Here is a 25,945-nt window from a genome sequence, read left to right as displayed (position 1 = left end):
GGTTAGGTTTAAAACTCCAGCTTTTGTGACTTCCTGATTATTCTTCTCTACAAGAGTCAAGACAGAATTCAGACCACCAGAGCAAGAATTTTAGCTGAGGAAGCTTCTGCGATTTGAAACGAAACGTCCTCACGTCAAGCAACCCAGTCCAGTCAAAGATTCAAGCTTCTCTTCTATGTCCATGTCAACAACAAACATACCAAAAGAAACTTCAGACTTTCCTTTATCATCAGAAAAAAAAAAGTTTGTTTGTACCTCTTTCCATTCTTTAGTAATTGTCTGCAGAACATGGGTGGGTATCACTAAAAATGCTGATTTCTGACAAAAAACTGAGAAAATTGGCTTTTTGTGACAAGCAACATTTCAAGGAGAAAATGTCATTGATTATAATTGTTTTTGCTTCAGTGACATCTCAAACATTATGAAAAGTGACCCTATTGTATAATGCACCAAAAAAAAAAAACGTCAGGGGAGGGACTCCGCCTCTCTCTTCTCTCGGCAGCGCGTCTTTTCCCTCTGGCTCCCGCGTATCGGACCTTTTTATTTTTTTCCAAAACCTGATGGATTTGAATCACGTGTGCTTGCATGAGCCTGTCGATTGCGTCATTTGCTTGTAAGCAGCCTTTGTGTGAGGTGTGTGTCGTGCGCTCGGCGTTTTTTCATTCCAAGGAAAAAGACGGAACGACTGGAGCAGCGCGACTGCATCACAGTTTGACACACAGCCAGGTGGAAACCAGTCGGATTAGGAGCGGTACAACCGTAAGACGTCCGCACAACGGTGGAGAGCGAGCCGCGCTCCGGTCCACACTCACACTGCTACCACCCACAGAATGGGTTCCCTTGTGATTACAACTCTAATTTTTTTACACAAGCTAGATCAGCTGATTACCCCCCCTCCCCCATAAAAAAGTGTAATTGGCGCGATAACGCGTCTTTGGCGCTCAGCGTTACTATCTGAAAAGATGCGTTTAAGCGTCAATGGCACTCAATGAGTTAAGTGGCCTGGTCTTCCAGAACCAGGGATGGTAGGTTTTACTTTCCCTACCCACCTAAGCGGCTCAAGAATATGGGCAGCATGTATACAAGTGATATTTACACAATCAGGGTAGTAAACAACATATACAAGAATTATAGTTACTACATAATATTACAGGAGTTAGCTTCTAAAACCTAATGTTATTTATCCCGGTCATTCTTAGACTGGCATCGCACTTTTGACTTTGCTTGAGGATCACGTTAACAGTTAGCATGCCTTTCCTTAATGTTAATGGTTATCAATCATTCAAGCATGGTAAGTGGACTGCATTTCTAGCAGAGGTGGGACGAAGTCACCATCAAGTCACTCTCAAGTCATGAATTAGCAGCCCCAAGTCAAGTCTCAAGTCATAATGACCGCCAACTGTTTGCAAGCTGACTTGAGACTTCACTTTGGACTTGCAGACTGATGAATTGAGTGACTTGACAGTGACTTTGTCTCCTCTCTGTTTTCTAGAACACTTTTCCATCCAATGCAGACGCTCGTAGTGCTTTACAACAATGCCTCACATTCACATCCACACTCAGACACTGATGTTAGCATGCTGTCATGGAACGGTGTTGAACTACACACCGGAAGCATCTTGGACTACGGATTCCAACGAGGGTTCAAGTCAAAGGTGTACTTTTATTGTCAAAAATCTATGTAACAGAGTTAACACAGAAGATTGAAATTGCGTTTGATCAGTCTCCAATGTGCAGTTAAACTAACATATAGATAAGACATTGACAGTAATCACACATGTGCACACACACACACGCACACACACACAATGTGCAGTAAAAACTAACATACTGTTACATGAATTTACATTTCTCTCTCTTTCTTCTCTGACACATTTCACTCACAACCACACACACACGTGCAGTAAAAAGACTAACATACTGATACAGACATGTACAATAAATACACACAAAATCACACAGCAGCAGAAGTACAATCAGTGGACATACAGGTTATGTGTAGTAGTGTAGATGCAGTATGTAAGGTGCGAAGAGTAAAGTGCAAGTGACATGGTGAAAATGAGATGTTCATGGAATGTTCTTCAGTGTCTTTGAAATGTTCATGTAGTTTTCTTCAGTGTGTTGATGAGTCTGATGGCTGTGGAAAGAAACTGTTTTCCCAGTCTGCTTGTGTGGCACTGCATGCTGCGGTAGCGCTTCCCTGATGGTAGTAGGGAGAACAGTTTGTGTGCTGGGTGAGTGGGGTCTTTGATGATGTTCATTGCTCTCTTTTTCTTGTTCTTTAATGGTCTAACCTGTAGACCATCACCTCCCCTAATGCTGTTTGACATAATAGTGGAATTACAATCATTTACAGAAAACTTCTATCACTGCATAATTTTGACACTCCCATTTGGTTACTCAAGCGCAGACATCTGTTGACCAACCTCTGTTTTTTTTTTTTGTTTTTTTTTTTTAGGTAATCATGGTAACTGGTGATCATCCAATCACAGCCAAGGCCATTGCTAAAGGTGTTGGCATCATCTCAGAAGGGAATGAGACTGTTGAGGACATCGCTGCACGTCTGAACATCCCAATCAATGAAGTCAACCCAAGGTACTGGCTGTAGGGTGTTTCTTATTGTCTTAATTATTGTAATTGTTAATTTTATATAATACTGGTGTTAGTATATTTTTGCTAGTTGATACTGTTGAATACTGTGTTACAGACACATTTTAGAGTCTTACCCAAGAAACTACTTTTTAAAAACTTTTGCTTGAGTGAGTCTTCTAAAGTGCGACAGATTTTTCATGATGTAAACAACAATCTGTACTGTGGAGCACCCCAGAGATATTCTCAGACCTAATTAGTTCTGCATATTTCACTCAGCTTTACTGTTTTCTAACCCATGACAGTAACATCATAGTACTCATGGTATTGTGACATTACTATCAATATTTCACATATAATCTTGTAGCTAATTAATTTGTCAACTTTGTAGTGCGACATCCTACCCAGTCTTTGTGAAAGTGAGCCAATGACTCTGCACTTGTTCTAGAGATGCCAAGGCGTGTGTAGTCCATGGTGGAGACCTGAAGGATCTGTCCGCAGAGCAGCTGGATGATATCTTGAAGCACCACACTGAGATAGTTTTTGCTAGAACGTCTCCACAGCAGAAGCTGATCATTGTGGAGGGCTGCCAGAGACAGGTGGGTGATGTTTCACTCATTTGTAAATGCAACCTATGGTTGGGCCTTACACAAATGGATTAGTCATTATTTCAAAGCTTTTTGTTTCTGATTTTGATTACTGCTTTGCTGTGATGACTCAGCTGTTAGAACCAGTCATATCTCTTGAGACATAAGATCATTCTTATAATTGATTATTCATAAGTACATCACAGTAACGTCTCTGATTTTTTGTGCGACTGTATTGTTATTTTTTCTTAATTAAATATTTATTTCTTTAATTTTTGACTTTTTTTTTTTTGCCTGCTGCTTGCCGTAGATGTAACCAGAGCGGTCTGGTTTGACATCCACGACATCAGCCAACACATCCTAGTAGCTCTGCAAGTACTCATTAAGTATGAACCTCAGTATTGGCTGCCTTTTTGCTTTGTTTTTTAACTGTTATTGTTTTCACAAAGCATTTTATTCATTACAGCAATTTACTTTGTGGAATTTCCTGAGACTTGGCCCAATCCTGAATACTTTGCTGGACTTTGCAGCTAGCCTGTACATACATGGACACTTTCTACCCTGTGCAGAGTAGGGCAGAGTCTTTGACGTCTTCCCAGTGAATTCTGTTGTACATCAGGGATGTATTCTGACTTGGACTGTGTTTAAGGGCCCTTTCACACATAGTGCGAATTTGGTCGATCTGCGCATAAAGTGCGCATGTAGCAGGAATCGTGTGCAAAATGTGTAAAATCATAGCTGCCTCGTACACGTGTTTCTACAACTATTTGCGCACACCAGTGGCTGAAAGGTAGTGTGTGTACTATGCGAGCCCATCAAACCCTCTCGTGGCAGGTGTCGACCAAATCCCAGCTAACACAAATGAACATCTAAATCGCTCGTTTGGCACTTAGAAAATGTGTGGCCATTCATACCATCATCACAAAAACAGTCTGCAGACACTTACTGTCGAGCTGGATGTGAAAATTGCCCCATGACTGTGAAGTTGCCGAGTGCACATGTGGTGTGCCAGAGTGTTGGCTCCCCCCACAACTAGGGCTGCAGCTATCGATTATTTTAGTTACCGAGTATTCTATCGATTTATTCTGGCAATTAATCGAGTAATCGGATAAAAAGTACTTTTGCAGTTTTAAACATCTGAATACTCAGAATGAGATTTTTTTGATGTGCTTGAATCTTAAGTAGAAGGACCCTGTTTTAAAATATTTCAGATGTTTTTGTTTACAATTCCACAATATTTGATTATTATTGTAACACATAAGTGAAGTATATTGACATTCGTTCTTATTTTTGTTCTGAAAAAGTGTAGAAGCTATCTACAGACACAGAAATTCAAAGTTTTCTTGGAAACCCCCTCCAGCACTCTTTCCCCTGCAAACACTTTGGCAATCGCTGTGGCTATGAGATAAAATGTAGCATCCTTTGGGTGACCTTTGTGAATGGGTAAAGTCATTTTCAAACCTGAATGAGAGATTTTATGAGCAGTAACAGATCTGGAAGTACTTTCCTCATCTAAGCAAAGAACATTCCTCCAAATGGGTTGGCCTTTGTCCTGGTGAACAACTATAGATGTTTCTATCATTTTAATGCAAGTTTTTGGAGTAGTGTTTTTTTCCTAAAAACATTTTAGGCTTCACGAGAGGTGGTGTGCTCTATTAATGGTGGACGATGTCACGTTCTATCCGATACCCACTCCATCAGCTGCTTGATTATGAACGTGGGGTCTGCTGGAGCTTAATTTCCATGGGGTGCCGCACCCTCCCACACCTGTGCCCCACCCATATTCAGCCCCTCCCCTCCCAAACAGTCTGCATGATCAGTGGTTCTAGGAGTAAAGCTGTGGCTGTATTTGGGCTGCACAATTAACTAGATGTGACTGTGTGTGATTATTTAACCATCAAAGGGGGCAGTGTTAAATACTCACAGACAGCACTGTCCTCCTGCCTCTTTCTGCTCTGAGTTAATCACCTGCTTCTTAACTTTTTTTCAAAGATGTGAATTTGAAGTCATTTTCATTTGGAGATGAGTGTGATGTGTGATTTGAATGACAGGCTTTTCACTGAAACTGCAAATGGCTCACTAGTTGAATGTCTCCCACACAAGGATCATTAAGCAAACTCATTTGTTGCAACGTATAAATCTGTACCGGGAAAAACTTTTATGAATCATTGATGTGTTCTTTTCATACAGGTTGTCACTTACACTCAACAAAAATATAAACGCAATACTTTTGGTTTTGCTCCCATTTTGTATGAGATGAACTCAAAGATCTAAAACTTTTTCCACATACACAATATCACCATTTCCCTCAAATATTGTTCACAAACCAGTCTAATCTGTGATAGTGAGCACTTCTCCTTTGCTGAGATAATCCATCCCACCTCACAGGTGTGCCATATCAAGATGCTGATTAGACACCATGATTAGTGCACAGGTGTGCCTTAGACTGCCCACAATAAAAGGCCACTCCGAAAGGTGCAGCTTTATCACACAGCACAATGCCACAGATGTCGCAAGATTTGAGGGAGCATGCAATTGGCATGCTGACAGCAGGAATGTCAACCAGAGCTGTTGCTCGTGTATTGAATGTTCATTTCTCTACCATAAGCCGTCTCCAAAGGCGTTTCAGAGAATTTGGCAGTACATCCAACCAGCCTCACAACCGCAGACCACGTGTAACCATACCAGCCCAGGACCTCCACATCCAGCATGTTCACCTCCAAGATCGTCTGAGACCAGCCACTCGGACAGCTGCTGAAACAATCGGTTTGCATAACCAAAGAATTTCTGCAGAAACTGTCAGAAACCGTTTCAGGGAAGCTCATCTGCATGCTCGTCGTCCTCATCGGGGTCTCGACCTGACTCCAGTTCGTCGTCATAACCGACTTGAGTGGGCAAATGCTCACATTCGCTGGCGTTTGGCACGTTGGAGAGGTGTTCTCTTCACGGATGAATCCTGGTTCACACTGTCCAGGGCAGATGGCAGACAGCGTGTGTTGCGTCGTGTGGGTAAGCGGTTTTCTGATGTCAATGTTGTGGATCGAGTGGCCCATGGTGGCGGTGGGGTTATGGTATGAGCAGGCGTCTGTTATGGACGAAGAACACAGGTGCATTTTATTGATGGCATTTTGAATGTACAGAGATACCGTGACGAGATCCTGAGGCCCATTGTTGTGCCATACATCCAAGAACATCACCTCATGTTGCAGCAGGATAATGCACGGCCCCATGTTGCAAGGATCTGTACACAATTCTTGGAAGCTGAAAATGTCCCAGTTCTTGCATGGCCGGCATACTCACCGGACATGTCACCCATTGAGCATGTTTGGGATGCTCTGGACCGGTGTATACGACAGCGTGTACCAGTTCCTGCCAATATCCAGCAACTTCACACAGCCACCGAAGAGGAGTGGACCAACATTCCACAGGCCACAATTGACAACCTGATCAACTCTATGCGAAGGAGATGTGTTGCACTGCATGAGGCAAATGATGGTCACACCAGATACTGACTGGTATCCCCCCCAATAAAACAAAACTGCACCTTTCAGAGTGGCCTTTTATTGTGGGCAGTCTAAGGCACACCTGTGCACTAATCATGGTGTCTAATCAACATGTTGGTATGGCACACCTATGAGGTGGGATGGATTATCTCAGCAAAGGAGAAGTGTTCACTATAACAGATTTAGACTGGTTTGTGAACAATATTTGAGGGAAATGGTGATATTGTGTATGTGGAAAAAGTTTTAGATCTTTGAGTTCATCTCATACAAAATGGGAGCAAAACCAAAAGTGTTGCGTTTATATTTTTGTTGAGTGTACTTAAGGAACAGATTTCTGATTAAAATAGTCCAGATTGAAACCTTGTTCATACTAAGATCATTATTAAAAGGGATCATATGTTTTTACATTTTCTTGTATTCCCGCAGTTCTGAGTGTTTTCAGACAATCTCCTGCTGAAGATCATTTACGCCTGAACAGCTTGTTTTAAGACCTCTGTGACATATGCAACAAAAATACCTCCAAATGCTTAAATTTTACCTCAGTTTGTTAAACGGCCACCCTATTAAACAACACAGGATTACAGTTCCATTCCAAAATCCTAGAGGGGCGGTGGAAAAAACAAAAAACAAAACCAAAAAAAACGGCTGTGCATTATTAAAATTTCTACATCACACAGCAATAAAACAAATTTATTTCATAGTTTAACTGAATTTTAAGTCTCATGGTTTTGCACATTAGCCTTTGATAACTAGGGAAATGCAGACAAGTCCATTAGTATTTGGACAGTGTCACATTATTTAATTTATTTTATGTTGCCTCTGTCATCGGTGATACTAAAATTGATTGAGTTTGAGTGCCAGAGATATCTGCATTAAGGTCAGAGAAAATAAATGCTGGTGCTTAATTTTGCTTTCCTTTATTCATGTTTTACTAGCTGGGTTACCCGGCGCTGCCTGGGTTAACCTGTTTTAGACATAAGCCAAATGCCAATCATTTTAATCAAAACAATTGCCCAACATTTTTTTTTGTAATGCTGATGTATTATAAATATAATGGTTAATGGGCTAAGGTTTGTCCAGCAGAACTATAACAGGTGGCCTCCCCAAACTAAGTGGAAATACTTCATGCAGACTTTGTTTTGCAATCAAATTTTTAACAAAATTTTTAACAAAAGGTAGGTAACAGTAAACGTAAATATCAGTGAATCAAAATTGAGGTAGTGGTGTATTTCACTGTTTTTACATTGCAATTTTACAAACATAAAATGAATGTATTCAGACAGGAAGGCAAACTGGGTTGTACAGGACAGTCAGCTGCTTAACATTTGAGAACATAAAGTAGCTGAAGAAAGAGATTAAATAAACAGAGATGGCCAACACATATACAGGGCTGGAAATTTGAATGTGCTGTAGAAAGGGATTAAATAAACAGAGATGGCCAACACATACGAGGTCTGTCCATAAAGTATCGTACCTTTTTTTTTTTTTTTTTAAACTATATGGATTTGATTCATACGTTTTCATGTCAGACAAGCTTGAACCCTTGTGCGCATGCGTGAGTTTTTCCACGCCTGTCGGTGACGTCATTCGCCTGTGAGCACGCCTTGTGGAAGGAGTGGTCCCGCTCTCCACAATTTCACTGATACTTACTGGACTGGTAAGCATTGAAAGCCGAGATAGACATGTCCAAACTTGTCCTCTGACACGCCGAAACGGAGGTGTTCCTTTGTCTCGCTTCCAAAGCGAATCTGTCGTGATGCGCGAAGCCTCCGCGCAGCTTTCCACGACAAAATCTCTTGTTAAAAGTGAAATCTGCCGGAAAATGGCTGATGTCCAGCTCTTGTGATAACCAGAGAGAGCACACGGCTTCCTCGTATCCACAGAGCCATCCGTTTAGAAATGGTCCGGTGGCTTTTGCCGTGTCATCGCAGCTCGGAGCACGGCGCGCTGAGCGTCCTTAAAGGGGTCCTTAAAGCTGTACTAACAGACCTTATTCTCTGTGAAGCCCGTAAAATTTTCACCGAAAGCCAGATAAATGTTTCGAATGGTTTCCAGGTGCCAGTCTCTAACAGCTTCTGAAAAAATTCTGATGGAAAAAAACCCAAAATCATTCCGCCATTTCCAGACAATGAAAATCCGACGAGGGGGCGGGACCATTCCTTCCACAAGGCGTGCTCACAGGCGAATGACGTCACCGACAGGCGTGGAAAAACTCACGCATGCGCACAAGGGTTCAAGCTTGTCTGACGTGAAAACATATGAATCAAATCCATATAGTTTAAAAAAAAAATAAAAAGGTACAATACTTTATGGACAGACCTCGTATACAGGGCTGGAAATTTGAATCTGCCTGGTCATACCCACAGCTGGCTATTTTGGGGGTAATTTTCAGTTCAACTTAAAAAAAAAAAAATGGTACGAGTTTGTTCCCCATGTCATGAGGATTCAGAATATATATAGTTTTTAGGGCTACATATGATAGTTTGGGAGTTTATCCTGGACAGACAGACAGATAGAAGTGACAGCATGAAAAGCACATGGTACAACACTGTATGGTCTTACATAAATGGCTATTTTGGGGGTAATTTTCAGTTCAACTTTAAAAAAAAATGGTACTAGTTTGTTCCCCAATGTCATGAGGATTCAGAATATATATAGTTTTTAGGGCTACATATTATAGTTTGAGAGTTTCTCCCGGACAGACAGACAGACAGACGTAGCCCTTTATGTATATAGATTTATTAAGAAAAATAAAAGGATTCATAATCCCAGCATCACACACTTTTGGCACCTGCCCTCTGTTCTTGCTTCTACCTTGTCTGTTTTCAAAGCTGATTGGAATCCACACGTTTGTCCCTGGTTAGTAATTTGGGAAATTACAGTCTCTGTTTCCAAGGTTCTTGTACTTTTGTTTAAATACATCTACAGGTGCCTCAGTTAACCTGTAATTGTGTAACTCAGGGGTTTTCAAAGTGTGGGAGCGTGAGCTCCCTCCTCAGAGAACACATGAATAGTTGCGCCCCCCACCCACAACACACATACACACAATTTCAATATCTGTGTGTTTCTTTTTATTCTTTTACACATCTTAAACACATTTTAAAAGTATTTGTGTTTTTATGGAGCTGTCTCTGCATCTACACATTTTATAGCCTTTGTAAAAAATTTAAGCATGTTTTTAAAGAACTTTCTTCTCTTCCAGTTTGAAAACCACTGGTGTAACTAATTGGAAAGTTAAAACCTTCTAAAAGTAATTCATTTCTAGAGGCAGTAATCTTGGTGTATGTTAACGTTTGAACCAGAGACAATATGACGTAGTGAATGAAAACAATTTTCAAATAAAAACAGTAACATGAAATGCATGCAGTTAGAGAACGTGGCAACTTCTTTGTCGATGTGTATGTAAATTTATGGCCCAGTGGTATGCTCCACGTCTGTACTGGAACAAGACGTTGTTGCACATTCAGTCTCTCGCCACGTTTCTTGATATGAAACGCATTCCAAGCAAAATATGCCCTGGTGAACTGTTTATTTATTTGAGCGGGCTGTCCAAATGTTAATGGTGTGTTGAATTTAAAATATTCATTCATTCATTCTGTCTGTCTGCTTATCTAGGTATTTGTAGTTATTTATTTATTTATTTTTGCTGCACGTGACTCGTCCCACCTCTATCTCCTATTTTCTTTGTATCTCTGATGTCTGCACTGCCAAGATGCAGCTGCCCTCAAACCTTTTAAAAGTTGGAGCCTTTTGTGCTGCTTCTTTATTCTCAAGCAGATGGTGTAATTGATGAAGTGCAGCTGGCACAGTTTAGCAACATAATCTCACCTGCTTGTGGTCTTGCGCTAGTAAAAAATGAGGACAATACATCTTCATTTCTGGTTTGTTGGGGGGAATTCTGCAGTCTTTTTTCCATTCTCTGTCTTTCTCTCCTGGAACAGATACATTATTGTACCCTTCAAATATTTGTCTTGCATCTCTCTGCAGGGAGCCATTGTGGCTGTGACGGGTGATGGTGTGAATGATTCTCCCGCTCTGAAGAAGGCAGACATTGGTGTTGCCATGGGGATTGCTGGGTCTGATGTCTCCAAGCAAGCTGCTGACATGATCCTGCTGGACGACAACTTTGCTTCCATTGTTACCGGGGTGGAAGAAGGTAACAGATCTGTACCTCAGGTACATAAATAGCCACTTTAAAGCTTCCTGGGGTGGCCAGTGTTGAAAGAAGGTTATGTTTCCACTACATTTGTAATGTCTACCATTATTGTCTTCGCTGTATGGTTCCAGACATTTTCAAAAAGTCTAAATTAAAATGTACAATTTCATTCACTTTGTCTTTTCCTTATCAGGTCGTCTCATCTTTGACAACTTGAAGAAGTCAATTGCTTACACCTTAACCAGCAACATCCCTGAGATCACTCCCTTCTTGCTCTTCATCATCGTCAGCATTCCTCTGCCCCTTGGAACCGTCACCATCCTCTGTATCGACCTGGGAACGGACATGGTCTGAACAGTTTTCACTCTCCCCTCTCTTTGAGCACAACTAAATAACTGTTGGTCTGATTGGCTTCCATAATGTAGAGTACCACAGAAGGATCAGCTGCACCTAGATTTGAATTGTGGAAAATTCAAGGATTCTCTTCAATTAGCTACGTTTACATGAAGGGCTCCAGTCAGAATGGAATTTTTCAGTGAATCCACGTCCTTTGTTTACATGCCTGTAATAAAAATGATCAGATAGATACATGTTTCAATATAGTGCTCCACTGCTGGGATAGGCAGGAAAGTGCTATGTAAATGCAGTCCCTTTACCATTTACCCAACAGCCCCTGTGGTGCTTAAACTTGAAACTGGTTTATTGCAGTAAGTGAATATATAAAATCTCCAGCAGCAGTGTTTCTCTTCCTTCATGCCTTGACACAAAACATGTCTGTTTATGAGCAGTCAAAGTTGTTTATATGTCACCAGTGTTGCGTCACCCTTTTAATATTAAAGGACTGCACCACCTTTGTTATTCCAGCTGACGTTAAACTCAGCTTCAGCCATTCCAGTTAATTTGTCTCTTTCTGTCATTGTTCCACAATGTTTGCTGACAGACTCCGCATTCACAATGCGTGTATGCTGACACAAATTTGAAGCTTGCACAGAGGTAATAATTGGGTTACTGATTTGAGTGTGTATCTAGAATTTTGTAGCAGCTGATGTTGTTGGTCTTCAAATTGTTTTGCCACTCATCTCTTTCAGAGGAGTGGCCAAATGTGTTGAAGACCAAGAAGAAGTCCAGTTGCTTGGGAATAAATGTCTACATATCTACATAGCTCTAAAATCCTGAAAAATTAACCAAAAGAGCTGAAATTTAACATTAGTCATGTGAACATGGAGGTTCCTAAAAAAGTTTTAACATGCCAAGATCAGATAATGATCAGGATGTACATAAATAATTATATTTTGAACAGTAGTGTCCATTCGGTGTAGTTTATTCACAATACATAAAGTATTAAACAAATTTAAAGAAATAAAAATACACATGGAAAATATTTTTAATCTAACTGATGCATTTACTGACTTGACGTCCAGCTCTACCATCTCTTGAGGTGATGCCGTCTTCACACGATGTGTCAGTTGTGCTTATTGAACTTGTGTTTGAGCTTCAACAGGAGCAAACATATGATTGTCAGGTTTCCAAATGTTTATGACCTTGAAACTTTATATAAATGTTAGTGGACTTGAAAATTAGCGGGACTAAATTAGTGTAAGGTAACTGGTCAGCTGGTGGTTTTCAGCGTTAGTAGAAAAGGTAATCTGGGAGCAAAGAAAGTTTTCTAATTAGCTGTTAAGTGAGTAGCTGAAAGGTGCTTACCTCTGTCTTCAAAGGTATGATGGTGTGCACAGACACTGCTTGCAACCAGCAAAGTTTTGGTGCAACAGCTGCCTCTTTGCATTCTTTGTTTTTGCATCTCATATCGTTTGTCCTTTATGAGGAATGATGCAACTTGTCTTGATTTGATCTTGAGTTTTGCCTGGATTAACCCATTACTTGTGTTCGTGTTTGTCACCGGCTTTCAGGTTCCTGCAATCTCTCTGGCTTATGAAGCAGCTGAGAGCGACATCATGAAGAGACAACCTCGGAACCCCAAAACTGATAAACTGGTCAACGAGAGACTCATCAGCATAGCCTATGGACAGATTGGTAAGCAGTCACTTTTTAAAAACAAAAACTAAAACAAAATACATTGTCATAAATCTAGAGTCACCATTGCTCCTGCTGAAATACAGGCCATGTTTCATCATGTATTCCCTTTCAGGTTTAGATTTGTATTGTTTGGTGCTAACTAGGATTCCTTTGTGTGTGGATGTGTGGGTGGGTATCAGGGTGGTCTGAGATAACCAAAGAGTGCACCAGAAATAGGTTCGGCCTGATGGAGAAAGGGAGTCTGTGATGGTGATGACAGACCAGTGCCTCTGGCTTTTGATTCTTCCCTCTTTGGTATTGAAGCCAAGAATAGCTTTGACCTTCCTAGAATTTCTTTAACTGCAGTACCTTATAAGAACAGAACATTGGTGCAAATCTGGAATCTTTTTTTCCACAATTAAAGTGGAGAAAAACTCTTCCTCCTCAGTGCTCACTGGAATTAATCCATCATGTTGCAGAATACAGTAAATGTTTAATCTACCCCCCATTTTAGCATGGGCTTCCATGGGAAGTAACTCTTTTTCAGTCAGTCTCAAGCAGCCAATTTAAGCAAATGCAGGATTAGCCATCTCTACATTTTTTATTTAACAGGCCTGGAGGTTCAGGCTCAGTTTGATTTGTGTGTGCAGTGCAGCACCACAGGAAACCGTGTGTGATTTGAACAGCCTCAGCGCCACAGTGCTGGTCTGAGCACTGCAGATATATCAAAATTATTAATTTCCAATTTAATGGATATTTACCATTATTTGTTATGTCCTCTGTTATGTTTCGTTTGTGTTATTTAAGTTATTTCTGCTCTGATGGGGGGTTTCCTGGACCTGGCATACTGCCAGGTCTGTATGGGAAACGTGAGTTAACTGTTTTGGCATCCTAATATATTATGATCAGGATATCAGGATGCTTTTGTTTGAGTTCACTTTAACCTTTAAAATAAACCAAAGTATAGCACTAATTAGGGAGCTCATACTTTCATCAGTGGCCAACTGCTGCCTGGACCAGATTTAGATCCCTATCTGGATCCAGTAATCTGTCATCTACAAAAAAAATAAAAATAAACAGTCACAAGTGAAATGAAAGCTAGTTTTGCAAAGGTGAAAAATGAATGAATTTATTTTGCTTAAGATTCTAATTTCAGAACCCACAATCTCAATTGAAAGACAGATAGTTTGGTCCACAAAGATGAAAGATCAGTCTGTGTTTATTGACCTCATCCATCTTTGTTTTCCTAAAAAAGACTGGAATGCTGGTTTGTCGATGTGGTAATGGATTGATCCAGTCATTACACACAGCGAGTAATAATGAGGATAGTTTAAAATGTATACTTTATTCATAATATTATAAATTTTTGCTTTATTTCTAATACGTTAACACAGCAAGACAGTTTAGTCACTTCTTGCACTTGTTCCTGTCTATTTTCGCAATCACCCTCTGAATAGCAGCAGGTCAGAGCTAAAATTGAATGGTACAAAACTAAAATATTATTTTTTAAAAATGCTATAAAATTTTAGACTAAAGTATTAACCATAATAATACACTAAATGTAGGAAATAAAGGAATAAATACAAACCGTAAATAGTTTACAGTAATTCCTGACATTGTATAATTATTACTTCCATCCATCCATCCATTTTCTTCCGCTTTATCCGGAGTCGGGTCGCGGGGGCAGCAGCTCAAGCAAAGCCGCCCAGACCTCCCGATCCACACACACCTCCCCCAGCTCCTTATCTTAGCTAATTATTACTTGTTAAGTTTAATAAACTAAAGGTTTCCTTTGTTTGAATCAAACAAATGTTGACATAATCTCTACCTGGCGTCATGCGGTTGTGTTATTCCCCTGTAGGTATGATCCAGGCACTGGCGGGCTTCTTTACTTACTTTGTGATCCTGGCTGAGAATGGCTTTCTGCCCTACACCCTGGTGGGCATCAGAGTGTCCTGGGACAATAAATACGTCAATGACCTGGAGGACAGTTATGGGCAGCAGTGGGTAGGTGTCATTCAGTGTGAAACTGGTGGCCGCAGACACTGGTGATCTCCAGGTGGTGGTACAGATAGTTTCCTCCACTCTGCAGATGTTGGGTTGCTGGTCACCAACTGGTTTATTTGTCTCTGCTCTGTTCTTTACACATCAGACTTACGAGCAAAGAAAGATTGTGGAGTTTACGTGCCACACAGCCTTCTTTGTCAGCATAGTCATCGTCCAGTGGGCTGATCTGATCATCTGTAAGACCAGGAGGAACTCTGTCTTCCAGCAGGGCATGAAGTAAGTTTATATATATTCATACTGCAATACCTGAAGGATTAAAAGCATGTCCACCAGGGAGCAGATGGGAGTCTAACTGACACTGTGAAGTGTGTTGTGAGCTGGCCAAACTCTTGTAATGCGTTCATCACTGTGACGCAGCATGGTGACATCATACATATGGGAAATTACAGATGAGCTCACCAAATTCTCTCCTGGCGTGGTCTTGCCTGGATGTTACTTTGTAGTTTGTGCTTTTTCAGGGCCATATAGCTCCGCTGTTGAGGCAGCTGGTGCACTGCGTGTGTATAAAACAACAACAAAGCATTTGGACTAACCCTGTGGCAGGCATGATGTCACATTTGCATAATCATGGGTACACAGAAATCAAAGGTCTATAACTGTTTTATTATATGGTAAACAAGAAAATTGGGAGTTTGTCAAACATACTAAAACTGAAAAATCAATCTCAAGTTTCAACTCTTTATTATTACTGTCATACTGCACCATCACGTCCAAAATACTTCATGAGCGCAATCTCTAAAGCCCCTTTCACATTGGGGCTGCCTCGAGCTTCCTGTGGTGTCATGGCGACGCAGGAATGTCTACGTCAGGTGCACGCTGCAGACAGACTGTGCACTCTGATTTATCTTCTAGTTTATATTTGTTCTTGTGCTGAGCTGCAGGTCTGCGCTCTGAGTTCTGTTATAGTTTATCTTTCCTACTTTGACCTTGAGATGCGCGTGTGCGAACGAACCATCTGTGAGTAAATGTGGAGATGTCTGGAGTTATACTTGATGTGGACATGTCCTGTCTCTGGCAATCAGTCTGTGAGCAGGACTTTTATGGTATTTGAACACATTTGTGAGAGAAGACCGAGGAGCTGCTGCAACAGCTGCAGCCAGCAGCATTTTTTTTCTGTGCTCTTAGTTTTTACTGCATTGTGTACACGGCGTCGTCATGACGACGCACAACGCAACTCGAAGTGAGCCCGTGTGAAAGAGGCTTAATAAGGAATAGTATTTGTGAAATAATGCACAGGCATCATGTAGAATCTTGTCAACAAACTGACAGCCAAAGTACAACCCCTGGCAATAATTATGGAATGACCGGCCTCGGAAGATGTTCATTCAGTTGTTTAATTTTGTAGAAAAAAAGCAGATCACAGACATGACACAAAACTAAAGTCATTTCAAATGACAACTTTCTGGCTTTAAGAAACACTAAGAAATCAGGAAAAAAAAAATTGTGGCAGTCAGTAACGGTTACTTTTTAGACCAAGCAGAGGGAAAAAAATATGGACTCTCAATTCTGAGGAATAAATTATGGAATCACCCTGTAAATTTTCAGCCCCAAAACTAACACCTGCATCAAATCAGATCTGCTCGTTAGTCTGCATCTAAAAAGGAGTGATCACACCTTGGAGAGCTGTTGCACCAAGTGGACTGACATGAATCATGGCTCCAACACGAGAGATGTCAATTGAAACAAAGGAGAGGATTATCAAACTCTTAAGAGGGTAAATCATCACGCACTGTTGCAAAAGATGTTGGTTGTTCACAGTCAGCTTTGTCTAACTCTGGACCAAATACAAACAACATGGGAAGGTTGTTAAAGGCAAACATACTGGTAGACCAAGGAAGACATCAAAGCGTCAAGACAGAAAACTTAAAGCAATATGTCTCAAAAATTGAAAATGCACAACAAAACAAATGAGGAACGAATGGGAGGAAACTGGAGTCAATGTCTGTGACCAAACTGTAAGAAACCGCCTAAAGGAAATGGGATTTACATACAGAAAAGCTAAACGAAAGCCATCATTAACACCTAAACAGAAAAAAACAAGGTTACAATGGGCTAAGGAAAAGCAATTGTGGACTGTGGATGACTGGATGAAAGTCGTATTCAGTGATGAATCTCGAATCTGCAAAGGGCAAGGTGATGATGCTGGAACTTTTGTTTGGTGCTGTTCCAATGAGATTTATAAAGATGACTGCCTGAAGAGAACATGTAAATTTCCACAGTCATTGATGATATGGGGCTGCATGTCAGGTAAAGGCACTGGGGAGATGGCTGTCATTACATCATCAATAAATGCACAAGTTTACGTTGATATTTTGGACACTTATCCCATCAATTGAAAGGATGTTTGGGGATGATGAAATCATTTCTCAAGATGATAATGCATCTTGCCATAGAGCAAAAACTGTGAAAACATTCCTTGCAAAAAGACACATAGGGTCAATGTCATGGCCTGCAAATAGTCCGGATCTTAATCCAATTGAAAATCTTTGGTGGAAGTTGAAGAAAATGGTCCATGACAAGGCTCCAACCTGCAAAGCTGATCTGGCAACAGCAATCAGAAAGTTGAAGCCAGATTGATGAAGAGTACTGTTTGTCACTCATTAAGTCCATGCCTCAGAGACTGCAAGCTGTTATAAAAGCCAGAGGTGGTGCAACAAAATACTAGTGATGTGTTGGAGCATTCTTTTGTTTTTCATGATTTCATAATGTTTTCCTCAGAATTGAGTGATTCCATATTTTTTTCCCCTCTGCTTGGTCTAAAAAAGTAACTGTTACTGACTGCCACAATTTTTTTTTTCCTGATTTCTTATAGTGTTTCTTAAAGCCAGAAAGTTGTCATTTGAAATTACTTTAGTTTTGTGTCATGTCTGTGATCTTCTTTTTTCTACAAAATTAAACAACTGAATGAACAACCTCCGAGGCCGGTGATTCCATAATTTTTGCCAGGGGTTGTAGGCATTGTATCGCGTTATCTGATTGGTCATTATCGATAGAAGGCATCGCTTGATTGGCTAGCGCTACGCTGCATGCAAGGTGTACTCGGCTCCACCAGCGGTCAACTCGGCATGTGGTACAGCTCACAAAGTGGCGAATGGGCTAATCAGAAGTTGGTAAAATCACATACACCAAGCCTCCACAATTGTACACAACTCTACGCCAGGGCGAGAAATCCATTTAGGTTTTTTATCAGCACATACCTGCATTGATAGATTTTTGTTCATCCCGCTGGACTTTGGTGGCAATGAAGCTTCAAAACCACGGAAGAAGAGGCAGGACAAGCTTCTGCGTCCACTAACTCCTCACAGATGAATCGCCAGTGAGAGGACATGTCCACGTCCACTCCTCACGGTCGAATCGCCAGTAAGAGGACATGTCCACGTCCACTCCTCACGGTCGAATCGCCAGTAAGAGGACATGTCCACCGTCCACACATCATGGCTGGATTGCCAGCGAGAGGACATGTCCACTCCTCACAGATAATCGTGACCGTGGCTGCAGCTCTGCAGCTTTCTTTCACGTCCAACTTCTCTCAAGTTTCTGTGTAGGTTCTCAGTTGTCCAGGTGGTTTCCATAGTAGAGAAGCTTGAATCTTCGACTGGACTGGGTTGCTTGACGCGAGGATGTTTCGCTTCAAATCGCAGAAGCTTCCTCAGCTAAAATTCTTGCTCTGGTGGTCTGACTTCTGTCTTGACTCTTGTAGAGAAGAATAATCAAGAAGTCACAAAAGCTGGAGTTTTAAACCTAACCAGACCCTTCCTGCCAAGAGGCAGACTGCTATAGGCTGGTGACTAAACAATAGCTCTAATTAGCACCTATTGTGCTCTAGTTAACACCCTCCTAATGACAGGGCAGCTGTCCCTCTCCTGATGGCTCCCTTGACGACTCTGCTGATGACGTGAATGACTCATTACCATGAACAAAAGACTGAAACTGCTTTGACCTGAGTACCCCATTGTAAACAGGGGATAAAGTGTGTCTCTAATATTCTAATCTAATATTTTAAAATATTAGCCAGAGAGAAGAAATGGTTTGAGAGAGGGGTCAAGGAGGCATTCTTTGTGAAACGTTTGAAACCTAGCCTTAACCGGGGAGGGGGCTGAGACACGCTTTATCCCCTGTTTACAATGGGGTACTCAGGTCAAAGCAGTTTCAGTCTTTTGTTCATGGTAATGAGTCATTCACGTCATCAGCAGAGTCGTCAAGGGAGCCATCAGGAGAGGGACAGCTGCCCTGCTAATTAGAGCTATTGTTTAGTCACCAGCCTATAGCAGTCTGCCTCTCGGTAGGAGGGGTCTGGTTAGGTTTAAAACAGCTTTTGTGACTTCTTGATTATTCTTCTCTACAAGAGTCAAGACAGAAGTCAGACCACCAGAGCAAGAATTTTAGCTGAGGAAGCTTCTGCGATTTGAAGCGAAACGTCCTCGCGTCAAGCAACCCAGTCCAGTCGAAGTTTCAAGCTTCTCTACTACAACTTCTCTCAAGATTGTGGCACCTTAAATAAAGACCATTAACTCCTTGAAATAATGTATTCTGACTTTTTCCAATGTATCAAATCCGTCTGCGTGTCCAAGCAGTCTGTAACAACGTCATGGAGCCAAGCCTCTATCCCCTGCGCGCAAGGTTTTTTTTTTTTCTGTCTCTCCCTGTGCGCAACTTACGCAGGCATTCCTGTGTACTTGATATGCAGCACAATGCGTCTTTACGAAAGCCCGGTATGAATGGGGCTTAAGTCAAAAACATCTAACAATTGGGCCTAGGTTTGAAAATTCCAGAATTCCCCTTTAATTTCAGCTCCATTATGGTTTGTGTACAGACAGCATACTTAATACTTAGGGGCTTGAACGTAGTTTGACTTTGGCACCGTTAAAGAACACACAACTTCCTATTCAGCTTTCATTTTCTTACCTGTGGTGTCCAGCTGAACACATTTATCTCACAAATGCTGGGCCGCGGTGGCGTCTGCCGATACTTTCTGTTACCCCAGCGGTTTTTGATGTTGTTGCTCCGTTTGTTTCAGGAACAAGATCCTGATCTTCGGATTGTTTGAGGAGACCGCTCTGGCTGCCTTCCTCTCCTACTGCCCCGGCATGGATGTTGCCCTCAGAATGTACCCTCTCAAGTGAGTCCAGCCTCCAAACACACCTAAAAATCTCTGAACTGGTCCAGTTTCCTCCTTTACCTGGTCCTGTCCAGTCAGGCCTGGGCCACACCATCTGTTTCTCATCTGCTGGTGTGTGTGTTTTCTAGACCCAACTGGTGGTTCTGCGCCTTCCCTTACTCCCTTCTCATTTTTATCTATGATGAAATCCGTAAGCTGATCCTCAGACGCAGCCCAGGAGGTAAGAAAAGATTCCATAAAGTTGTCTGAATGTGAATGCTTTTATTTTTTTTTTCTATCTGCTCTTATTTTTTTTTTTTCTTGCACATTTTTGCCTCATAACCTACCTCTGCTGTTGCCATTTTCATCCACTCCTAATTATGTTTAAGCTCAAAGTTTGCATACTCAACTTTGATTACACTCATTTTTATATCTTGTTGCTTTTCAGTGAATACTTTAAAATCTCTAAAAGAGTTTGTGGAAGTGTGTTGTCCAGGATGAAAGAATGAGCCTCTAAATCCAGGGTGTGTTTGTTTTCTCTCCTTGTGTCCAGGTTGGGTGGAACGGGAGACCTACTATTAAGACATGTCAGTCCAATCAGCCTTGCATCTTCTCCTCACCTCCTGTCTTTGCATGAATATTGTCTTGCTGCTTGGAATAAAATTTTAATCTCTGTGAAAAAATTGGAGCGTGTTTTTATATTAGGGAATGCTTGATACTACTATTAGACATACTGAGATGGAACGTGCAGATGATAATGCTAATAATGACATGAACACTGAACATTGACATGACTATGCGTGCCTTGTTTCTGAAACAGGACCAATTTTATACGTGTTTTTAACAGTAAACATTCAATAAAAATGCGCTTGAGTCAGGTCCCACAGATGTTTCCTGTGGTTATTTATTTTTGCCCACTTTCTCAGCCAAAGAGGAACAAAGACCTCTCAGCATGATGTCTCTGTCCACAGCTTGAGCGCACACTGAACTGTCGGACATTCTGGTCTATTTGGGCCTTGGTGTTGAAGGTCTAGGCTTGTAACCATGCTAGATCAAGACCGATTTCCAGGCTTTTAGAGACTTCGTGTACTTGGACAGCAGCATGGTATGGCGTCAGATTGGTGCCAAAATGAGACTCGCATAAAACATGCATTTGAGCTTATTACATTATTTCACACGCATAGATAATAACTGCACATGCACAAGTTGTCTTTGTGCATGCGTGCACTCAGTGGAAACTGCTCCTCAAGCGAGGAAAAAGGTGCTGCTAGTGAGGAGGAATATGTTGCTGATAATATTTGCATGCACGCAGTTAATACCTACGCGTGTGGAAAAAGTACGCCTGAATGGATGTTTTACGCGAGACTTGTTTTGGCACAGATATGACACCATAGCATAGTGTTTAAATGAAGCTTCTACGTGGCTTCTGAGAAGTATTCACAGCACTTTCTCCATTTTTGTTTTTTTTTTTGTTTTTTTTTTAGTTACAGCTTTATTTCAAAATGGTTGAAATTAAGTTATTGGGCAAAATTCTACACACATTACCCCAAATGGCGATAGGAAAAAAGTTTTTTTGGGGGGGGTTGGGTTATTAAAAATGGATCTTTTTTTTTTGTCAAAATTCTACACACAATACCCCATAATGACAATATGAAGAAAGGGGCTTTTTTTGTTTGTTTTTTTATTTTGCAAACTCATTGAAAATTAAAGAAATCACATCTACATACATATTCACAGCCTTTGCCATGAAGGCAATAATTGAGCTTAGATGCACCCTGTTTCTACAGCTTAATTGGAGTCCACCTGGGGTAAATTCAGTTGATTGGGCATGATTTGGAAAGACACACACCTGTCTACATATAAGTTGACAGTGCATGTCAGAGCACAAACCAAGCATGAAGTCAAAGGAATTGTGTGTAGACCTCTGAGACAGGATTGTCTCGTGGCACAAATCTGGAGAAGGGTAAAGAAACATTTCTGCTGCTTTGAAGGTCCCAGTGAGCACAGTGGCCTTAATCATCTGTAAATGGGAGAAGTTCAGATTCACCAGGACTCTCTCTAGAGCTGCCTGTCTAAACAGCGATCGGGGCAGAAGGGCCTTAGTCAGGGAGGTAACCAAGAACACAGTGGTCACTGTGTCAGAACTCCAGGATTCCTCTGTGGAGAGAGGAGAACCTTCCAGAAGGACAACCATCTCTGCAGCAATCCACCAATCAGGCCTGGGTGGTAGAGTGGCCAGATGGAAGCCACTGCTTAATAAAAGGCTAGAGTTTGGCACCTGAAGACCATGAAAAACAAAATTCTCTGGTCTGATGAAATAAATATTGAACTCTTCAGCGTGAATATCACATGTCATGTTTGGAGTAAACCAAGCACCATCCCTACAGTGAAGCATGGTGGCAGCATCATGCTGTGAGGATTTGTTTCAGCAGCAGGACCTGGGAGACTAGTCAGGATTGAGGGAAAGATGAATGCGGCAATGTACAGAGACATCCTGGATGAAAACCTGCTCCAGTGCGCTCTTGACCTCAGATTGGGGCAACGGTTCATCTTTCACCAGGACAATGACCCTAAGCACACAACCAAGATATCAAAGGATTTGTTTCAGTACAACTCTAAATGTCCTTGAGTGGCCCAGCCAGAGACGAGACCTGAATCTGAATGAACATCTCTGGAAAGATCTGAAAATGGTTGTGTACCAACCCTCCCCATCCAACCTGATGGAGCTTGAGAGGTGCTGCAAAGAGGAATAGGCCAAATAGTACAGGTTCTAAGGTGCCACAAATGGGTCATTTGTTCACATTAAGAAAGCATGAAATTTTTCCCATTTAATCACTGAACAATTTAAGGGGTGGATAGCAGTTAAATATGCAAATTAAGTAAGCGTGGAATGCGATTTTCTAAATGGCCACCAAAAGAAACTGAATGTAAATACGGATGACTCCTCTACATGCTTGAGTTGCTGAGAAGTCAGTGATCATTATACTTGTCCCTGGAACAAAAAAAAAAAAACTTGAACTGTTCTCTTAACTATGTATCTGGACCATTCTTCATTGGTTCTGACCACTGCCTCTGAAAATCAAGACAAAGCAGTATTATATTTTATGCATGCAATATTACTCATTCAACATCATACAAAAATGAACAGTAAAACTTAGATTACTCCAATTGCCGTCATTTCTTCAAGTAAAAAAATCTGCACTGTGAAAGTCAAAGGCAGGAGGGTGTAAATATTGGGGATGCACTTCTAATAGACTGTAACACATTGCTTTGAGTTCTTTAAAAGAATTTCACCATTAGTCATATTTAAAAAAAAAAAAAACGTGCAAGGACAGAACTATTCAGAAAAGTCGTTTTTAGCACACTGGTGGCCAGCTTAAAAAAAAAATTTGCCACACCCTTTCAGAAGATCAATTTCACTGGTGTCCACCCCTAATTATTTTTTATATGTCCTGTGCTGTGTGCCAAATTTCATGCTTTCCTCATAATCTGAAGAATACTTTTGCTTAGCAGATGTCCTAAAAAATAGATACTAAGCCCCAAAATGTGAATCATGAATCGCAAAACGTGAATACTGAAAATATATTTCCTGAAACGTGAATATCTTCATGATTTGGTGTACGTGTATGCACTTGGCTGAGGAGCCGATGGTGCGAAGCTACCATCTGTGGGATTATGACTGCATGCCTCTCACTTACTTTGCACCACGGGGCTTCGTACAACCCCTCGACTCGTGCGCGCATTAGGCTCTTTCATGTTCCCTATTAGTGGATGAACAGTCCAACGCTTGGTGAATTCTGCTTCATGATAATAGGAAGAATTGACATCAAAGGATCAAAAAGTAATATTGCTTTGAATGTTTGGCTGCCACAAGCCAGTTATCCTTGTGGTAACTTTTCTGACACCTGCTTAAACACAGCTTTTGCTCTTCTGCGCCATAGGAGGATCAGGCTTGGTGCGCCTATATTGACATGGCATCATATTCAAGACGACTTGAAGCTGTAATTACTGATAAAGGTGCATCTACAAAGTTTTAAGCAAGGTTTGTGAATACTTACAGTAGTGTTCAGAATAATAGTAGTGCTATGTGACTAAAAAGATTAATCCAGGTTTTGAGTATATTTCTTTTTGTTACATGGGAAACAAGGTACCAGTAGATTCTCACAAATCCAACAAGGCCGAGCATTCATGATATGCACACTCTTAAGGCTATGAAATTGGGCTATTAGTAAAAAAAAAAAAAATAGAAAAGGGGGTGTTCACAATAATAGTAGTGTGGCATTCAGTCAGTGAGCTCGTCAATTTTGTGGAACAAACAGGTGTGAATCAGGTGTCCCCTATGTAAGGATGAAGCCAGCACCTGTTGAACATGCTTTTGTCTTTGAAAGCCTGAGGAAAATGGAATGTTCAAGTCACTGTTCAGAAGAAAAGCGTAGTTTGATTAAAAAGTTGATTGGAGAGGGGAAAAGCTATACACAGGTGCAAGAAATTATAGGCTGTTCATCTACAATGATCTCCAATGCTTTAAAATGGACACACACAAAAAAAAAAGACGTGGAAAAAAAATGGAAATCTTGGTTTGGAACCAAGATTGTGCTTGTTTACTAGTGTGCTTGGGATCATTGTCTTGTTGAAACACCCATTTCAAGGGCATGTCCTCTTCATTATAAGGCAACATGACCTCTTCAAGTATTCTGACATGTCCAAACTGATCCATGATACCTGGTATACGCTATATAAGCCCAACACCATAGTAGAAGAAACATGCCCATATCATGATGCTTGCACCACCATGCTTCACTGTCTTCACTGTGAACTGTGGCTTGAATTCAGAGTTTGGGGGTCATCTCACAAACTGTCTGCGGAACTTGGACCCAAAAAGAACAGTTTTACTCTCATCAGTCCACAAAATATTCCTCCATTTCTCTTTAGGCCAGTTGATGTGTTCTTTGGCAAATTGTAACCTCTTCTGCACGTCTTTTATTTATCAGAGGGACATTGTGGGGGATTCTTGCAAATAAATTAGCTTCACACAGATGTCTTCTGTCACAGCACTTACAGGTAACTCCAGACTGTCTTTGATCATCCTGGAGCTGATCAATGGGTGAGCCTTTGCCATTCTGGTTATTCTTCTACCCATTTTGATGGTTGTTTTCTGTTTTCTTCCACGTGTCTGTTTTTTTTTTGTTTTTTTTTTTGTCCGTTTTAAAGCATTGGACATCATTGTAGATGAACAGCCTATAATTTCTTGCACCTGCGTATAAGTCTTCCCCTCTCCAATCAACTTTTTAATCAAACTACGCTGTTCTTCTGAACAATGTCTTGAACGTCCCATTTTCCTCAGGCTTAGCATGTTCAACAGGTGCTGGCTTCATCCTTAAATAGGGGACACCTGATTCACACCTGTTTGTTCCACAAAATTGACGAACTCACTGAATGAATGCCGCACTACTATTATTGTGAACACCCCCTTTTCTACTTTTTTTTACTAATAGCCCGATTTCATAGCCTTAAGAGTGTGCATATCATGAATGCTTGGTCTTGTTGGATTTGTGAGAATCTACTGATTCTAGCCAGCAAATTTGTTCAAGAGCTAAACTGGAACGACTTGTCTCTGTGGAGCTCTTTTTATGACTCTGTGTGTGTGTGTGTGTGTTTCAGACATGATGGATTTTTGTGTTGTTCAGTTTTCATCTCCTAAGTGTGAAATCAAGTTAAAGTAATGTTTTTCCCCTCATCATTTTTGCTTCCTTCCATCCACAGCACTTAGGATATCCATTAAGGTTTTTTTTTTGTTTGTTTGTTTTTTTTAGGTCCACTGCCTCAGGAGGCCCATGACTTTTGAAGTTCAAAGTAAACAATAGTTTTTAAAATGAACATGATCTGAAAAATATTACATGATTATTGGGTACATGCTGGTATGAGGTTT

General features: G+C 41.0%; 1 protein-coding gene across 1 annotated transcript in view; it reads left to right on the top strand.

The window, feature by feature from the left end:
• LOC117514278 (sodium/potassium-transporting ATPase subunit alpha-1-like) overlaps positions 1-20,902 on the top strand; it is a 348,030-nt gene extending 327,128 nt beyond the window's left edge. Inside the window, 10 exon segments of the mRNA XM_034174660.1 lie at positions 2,459-2,595; positions 3,038-3,188; positions 10,667-10,835; positions 11,029-11,183; positions 12,746-12,869; positions 14,713-14,858; positions 15,004-15,134; positions 19,936-20,037; positions 20,166-20,257; positions 20,570-20,902. Coding sequence (XP_034030551.1) covers positions 2,459-2,595; positions 3,038-3,188; positions 10,667-10,835; positions 11,029-11,183; positions 12,746-12,869; positions 14,713-14,858; positions 15,004-15,134; positions 19,936-20,037; positions 20,166-20,257; positions 20,570-20,598 — 1,236 coding nt within the window. The 3' untranslated portion in view covers positions 20,599-20,902.
• The last annotated feature ends 5,043 nt before the right edge of the window (positions 20,903-25,945 follow it).

This window comes from Thalassophryne amazonica, chromosome 1 (genome assembly GCF_902500255.1).
Source record: "Thalassophryne amazonica chromosome 1, fThaAma1.1, whole genome shotgun sequence".
Classification (NCBI taxonomy): Eukaryota; Metazoa; Chordata; class Actinopteri; order Batrachoidiformes; family Batrachoididae; genus Thalassophryne; species Thalassophryne amazonica.
This window is presented reverse-complemented; position numbering and strand designations above follow the sequence as displayed.